Source organism: Anguilla rostrata, chromosome 8, assembly GCF_018555375.3.
Source record: "Anguilla rostrata isolate EN2019 chromosome 8, ASM1855537v3, whole genome shotgun sequence".
Classification (NCBI taxonomy): Eukaryota; Metazoa; Chordata; class Actinopteri; order Anguilliformes; family Anguillidae; genus Anguilla; species Anguilla rostrata.
The window spans coordinates 8,933,436-8,939,435 of NC_057940.1; the positions used below are offsets into that span (position 1 = coordinate 8,933,436).

A 6,000-nucleotide genomic window follows, 5' to 3' on the forward strand; every position below is an offset into this window, starting at 1 on the left:
TTCACTGGCATCCTGCTCTCTTGGCATCAGTGTGCCTTATATTTTATGGCAGGGGCCCCCAACCCTGTTCTGAAGAAGCACAAGGGTCTGCTGGTTCTCCTTGTTACTAATCACACTTAACTGGCCAATTAAAATGGGCGATTACGCGGTTAATGCACCTCACCTAATTTCTTTTGGTCTGTACTTGTTTCTGATTTTCAAGAGGGGGGGAAAAAAAGGCCCCATGGCTCTCTAGGGACAAGGTTTGGTGTTTTACTCCTGGTTACAGTGAACAGTGATTGCATTGTATTCAAAGAGTTAATGAGGTTCAGGATTTGTGTCTTAAGGCTGTGTCTTTCACACCTTATTCAAGTTTTACCCATTGCCCTATCCCATGTCTTGTGCTGGTTTTAATGTGTGAATATGTGCGATTTTGTGTTGCCGTCGGTTTTGTCGATGTCTGGTGGAGGCGTGTCCCACCAGTCTGAAAGGTGCAGAGGCCGACCCTGGAGATGAGAGCCACTCCCCCTGTAAACCCTAACCACACCCCCTCCTAACCCTTGGCCACGCCCCTCTCTACAGACGAGGTCTAGAACCCTCATCCCCATCCCCCAGGGGTGTGGTTGGTTGGCCCTTTGGGGGTAGCCTGTCCAATCACAGCCTGTGTTGTATCTGTCGCTCTTCTAGCTCCCTCCTCCTCCTCCTCCTCCTCCGGCCCTCCCTCCTCCCTCCCTCTGAGCTCACAGACCCCTGGGGGGAGCTCCACCCTGTCCAAGAAGAGGCCGCCGCCCCCTCCCCCTGGACACAAACGCACCCTGTCCGACCCGCCCAGCCCGCTACCTCACGGCCCCCAGAGTAGAGGTGGGATCCCCTGGGGTGAGTCAGGTGGGGAAAAGAAAAAAAACAAAAACTTTTTTTAAAACATTAATCAAGAAACAGGAAGCCAGGGGGGTGCTCACTGAAGCACAATGTCTACGTTAAATGCTGTGAAATGTTATTTTCTGTAAATGCTCTGATTGTACAACCAGTAAGCGGAGAACAACTCTGTTTTTGGGAGGACACAAAACTCAGTTTGAAAACTGCGAATTCCATAAGTCTTACAGCCCGTGGGTATTATTAGAATGAGACTTTTTGAAAGCCGAAATATTTTTTGGTTCTTTCACAATCTAAGTTGTCCTCTATACGTTGCTTGCACTTTACAAACGATAAACAAACAAATCCGTGATGGCTAAAGTGTTCTCGCGTTTCATTGCCACAAACCTGTTTCCATGGTGATGTGGCAGGTGCTGTAAGCCATGGCATTGGTGGGCGGGTGACTAATGGCCATTGGTCGGTGCGAAAGGCAGGCTCTCCTCTCAAAGGACACGCCCGGGAGTGGACCTCCTCTCCCTCTTTCAGAGTGTCCGTTTGTCTCTCTTGTTGTCTTTTTTGTTGTCCATCTTGTTTTTTAGTGGATGCCAAATCCTCTACACAGTAAAATCTCCAGAGTACAAGTGGCCAAAAAGGACTTGTTAGAGTTGAATTAACAATGAAGGTTTCACTGTGCAGTTCTGTATTTAGTTTTTATTATATTTTTTCCTGTTAAACTGGTCCACAAAGAAGAACAGAATGAATATAATGCCAGAATTAATCCTGGGTAGCCTTCCTTTCTCGTTGAGTGGTCAGGTTTCTCAGAAAACACACTCGAACTGCCATTTCCCTGAGCACATTGCTTATGACAGTCATTATAACTCTCAACCCTCAGAATCCCTTCCATTAGCTGGCAAGTAAGAGCCAGACCTTTAGCGCAGCTAACGGGCTTCTCGGCGCAGCTAACGGGCTGCTCGGCCCAGCTAACGGGCGCTCGGTGCAGCTAACGGGCTGCTCGGCCCAGCTAACGGACGCTCGGCCCAGCTAACGGACGCTCGGTGCAGCTAACGGGCTGCTCGGCGCAGCTAACGGGCTGCTCGGCCCAGCTAACGGGCTGCTCGGCCCAGCTAACGGGCTGCTCGGCCCAGCTAACGGGCTGCTCGGCGCAGCTAACGGGCTGCTCGGCCCAGCTAACGGGCTGCTCGGCGCAGCTAACGGGCTGCTCGGCGCAGCTAACGGGCTGCTCGGCGCAGCTAACGGGCTGCTCGGCGCAGCTAACGGGCTGCTCGGCGCAGCTAACGGGCTGCTCGGCGCAGCTAACGGGCTGCTCAAGGGGCTCGGCAGCTAACGGGCTGCTCGGCGCAGCTAACGGGCTGCTCGGCGCAGCTAACGGGCTGCTCGGCGCAGCTAACGGGCGGCTCGGCGCAGCTAACGGGCGGCTCGGCGCAGCTAACGGGCGGCTCGGCGCAGCTAACGGGCGGCTCGGCGCAGCTAACGGGCAGCTCAGTCCAGCGTTCCCCTCTCTATTCCTCAGACCCTCACCTTTTGGTGTCCAAACCCTGCATGCAATGTGACCTTCCGAGGTTCCCAAGTCTCCTGATCGGTATCAGTGCGTCTGTGCAAGTGATGGAACTGATCCTGCCGAGTCCCTCTCCATATGCCCCTGGGAATAGCCTGTGGTGTGTTGTTGTCTTTTGATGCTGTGAGTTTTACAGCTGGAGAACAGACAGTCTTCAGCTCCTGTTGCTGTGACACTTACAGGGAACGACTCCACTCCCCCTCCCACAAACAGGACGTCCCCTGCGAGCAAGTTTGAGGGCATTCCGCAGCAGCAAAGGTATAAAAGGCATCCAAAAAAAGGCAGAAAAGGAATATTTTCAAATTTCTGTTTGCTTTGGTTTACGTTGACAAGGGCACTTAATGGATTTCTCCCTTGTAACTTTTGCAGTGCTACTTCCAGTAACACAAAATCTACACTTGGTCCAAGGGTTCTTCCCAAACTACCTCAGAAAGGTACACCATCTCCTTTTGCTTCAAATTGAGCCCCTTCATATGATGCTGAACAAAATACGCTTCAGCTTTAAGCATTAGAAATAATAATAAAGTAATAATCACAAAAAACAATGAGTACTTAACTCAAATAGGTTCAATTGCATAGGTGCATTAATTCACAACATTCATTTGAAAAATACAATTCTTAAGAAAATGAGCCACATTATACAAATTTGCTTGTGTGTTACAAAGCTATTTTAGGAGAATGAAGAGGAAGATGGATAGCAGACGTTTTGATTGGATCTCTTTCTTTCAGTGGCATTGCGGAAAATCGACACCATCCATCTTCCGTCAGTGGACAAGCCGAGCCAGCCCCCTGAACCCTTCCAGAAGCCTCCGCAGACGGCGGAGACACCCCAAAAAGCCCCCCTGGCGGAGAAGCCCCAAATAAGCGACCTTCCCCCCAAACCTCAAGTCTCCGACCTGCCCCCAAAGCCCCAGCTGTCTGACCTACCCCCCAAACCTCAGCTGGGCGACCTGCCCCCAAAGCCCCAGCTCAAGGACCTCCCGCCCAAGCCGCAGCTCTCCGACGTCCCCGCGAAGCCCGCCGCCGCCGCCGGGACGGGCGCCGCCGCCGACCCCGTCCCGAAGCCGCCCCCCGACGAAGTGGCGCCCAAGCCGCAGCCGCTGCCCGAGGAGCCGGCCTCCGGCCAGCAGGGGGAGCTTTCTCCCAAACAGCTGAGCGACGACGCCGACGGCTCCCCTGCGAGTGCCGGCGAGATGCCCGTCCCGCTGCCGAGGAAGATTAACACGGTGAGTTGCCAGGCTCACCTAAAACCAGGGCTGCCCGACTCTGCTCCTGGAGATCTACGGTCCTGTAGGTTTTCACTCCAACCCTAATTTGGCACACCTGATTCTACTGATTAGCAGCTCTGTGAGATCTCAAGCTGTAGAATGAGGTGTTCTTTGTTAGGGTTGGAGCAAAAACCTACGGGACAATAGAAATCTAGGAACAGGGTTGGGCAGCCCTGCCTCAAGCTGTACAGTCTGCAGAATTCATTATTTCCTTATCCATTTAAAAGCAGTCCATGAGTGGGGCTGCTGAGTGGTTCATCCTGTTAAGGCACTGTTCTGGTGCATGGATGGCCCCCACGGTTTGGTCTGAGAATCCGGACCATTTCCATGCCGACTACTGCCAGCAGCTATGCAGGGTGGTGCACAGTTCCCGCTATTATCACCCAGGGAAGGGAGGGTTCCCGGGTGCAGGATTGTAGCAGCTCATTCACTATCGACCCCTTGCTCTTCGATTGGGAACCTCGCAAGAATAATTCATGGTTTTGGAGTTGCAGACTAAAGTTACATGACTCTGTGAATTACCTGTATGACTCGCGTTCCAGGGAAAGACCAAAGCCAGGCGGGTGAAGACCATCTATGACTGTCAGGCGGACAACGACGACGAGCTCACCTTTGTGGAGGGCGAGGTCATCATCGTGACTGGAGAGGAGGACCAGGAGTGGTGGGTGAGTGTGGCTCCACGGCAACCCGTCTCCTTGACTAGTCTCTTCAGACTCTAGTTCAGGCATTTCCAGGCTTATCTGAAAAAGGACAGTGTGGGTACAGATTTTTGTTTTAGCCCAGCACGAAGACTAAGACATTTGATTTTACTTATCATGATACTAATTGAAGACCATGATTGGTTGATTAGTTGAATCAAGGGTTATGGTGTTGGGCTAAAAAAATCTTCACCCATATCAACCCTTTTTCAGATAGGTTTGGACACCCCTGCCCTAGTTTATTTTGCTCAGATAGCTGTGATGCTTCCTATGAGGCTGTCACAGGCCCCCTACTAAGCCCCTTATTGAAATTCCTCAGTGTGTGAAATTGGGGGTTCAAGACATGCCTCGGATAAACATGGGAGCTCGACGAATTTCTGCAACTCGTCTCCGTCTGTTTTCTCCACTTTAGATCGGGCACATCGAAGGGCAGCCGGAGAGGAAGGGGGTCTTCCCCATGTCTTTCGTGCACATTCTGTCCGAATGACCCCGGGGGCCGGGCAGGTGTGAGGCCCCTCCCTCTAGCACAAGCTCCGCCCCACTTCGGCCTCGCACGAGACTGAGGGCGCCACCCCTGTACATAGCCGCTGTCGCAAACCAGAAAAACGAAAAAAACGGTAACTAAGAAGAAGCTTGCCCCGGCTTACCTCGCCGAAGATGGCGAAGTACATGCGTACTGTATATAAACCGCGTTACCCCGTCTTTTACCAGTATTATCATAGCCTTGGAGCCCGGTAAGCCTTACTGGGTTTGCTGTAGCCATCCTTGGAATCTAGCACTTACTATACATCTCCGTCGATGCTGTTACCGTATGTATGTGTATACATATATTTATGTATGTATAAACTTGTTAGTGTGTATATATATATATATATGCTCACATATGTGTGTACAGACATACATATGTTCATGTATGTATTTATGTACATATACATGTGCGCACACATGATTCCCTGCCTGCTAAGAGAGGCGGTCTTATTCCAATTGTATCCATGTTAGCTCGACTGTTTACCGTCAAAATCATCTCTTTGTTGTCCTGGAAACCTCGGAAGCTCTGGCGAAGGCAATTACGTTAGGAGCAGATTAATGTATCGGTCCTACATTCTCTCTGTAAAGGGAGCACTTGACTGGGAAGCAAAGTAAATGTTTTTTTTTTTTGTTTTTTTGTTTTTTTAAATATCTTAAATCTTCCTACAGTGGCACGTTGAAGGACGAAATATATATTCATTAAGTCGATCCTTAATTGCTTGTTTAGTATTAAAAAAAAAAAAAAAAATTGTGAAGTTAAGCTCACATTCTCAGCGGCGGCTGTCGTGGCAACGGAACCGCAGCGTAGTCCTACAGCTGTCCGTCAAGCATCAGCAATGGTCTGGGGGCGGGGCTTCACCTATGTGTTACAACCGGACTCAAAGACCACTACATCATTCCACGCTGAAGAAGACTGTCCGAGCCTGTCTGCCACGCCGTTCCTCTCGGTCTGCACCCGAAGTCCGATACGACATGCTGCTTGTTGTGTTGCCGCCTCCTCCATTTAAGCCCGGCAACAGTGGGGCTGTGACAGCCCCTAGTTCAGTTTGCACGTGTGTGTGGTCGCAGGTTAAAATGTGTTAACAGGCCCTGGAAAGCT

The 6,000-nt window shown here is 51.0% G+C and overlaps 1 protein-coding gene across 10 annotated transcripts in view; it reads left to right on the plus strand.

The window, feature by feature from the left end:
• asap1a (ArfGAP with SH3 domain, ankyrin repeat and PH domain 1a) overlaps nucleotides 1–5,784 on the plus strand; it is a 106,841-nt gene extending 101,057 nt beyond the window's left edge. For 4 of the 10 annotated variants that reach the window (XM_064346234.1, XM_064346238.1, XM_064346241.1 and 1 more), the window contains 6 exons: nucleotides 667–864; nucleotides 2,590–2,665; nucleotides 2,777–2,841; nucleotides 3,137–3,633; nucleotides 4,218–4,340; nucleotides 4,786–5,784. In XM_064346234.1, coding sequence (XP_064202304.1) covers nucleotides 667–864; nucleotides 2,590–2,665; nucleotides 2,777–2,841; nucleotides 3,137–3,633; nucleotides 4,218–4,340; nucleotides 4,786–4,860 — 1,034 coding nt within the window. In that variant the 3' untranslated portion in view covers nucleotides 4,861–5,784. The remainder of the gene's footprint in view (nucleotides 1–666; nucleotides 865–2,589; nucleotides 2,666–2,776; nucleotides 2,842–3,136; nucleotides 3,634–4,217; nucleotides 4,341–4,785) is intronic. The other 6 variants (XM_064346236.1, XM_064346240.1, XM_064346235.1 and 3 more) reach the window with 3 other exon arrangements.
• The last annotated feature ends 216 nt before the right edge of the window (nucleotides 5,785–6,000 follow it).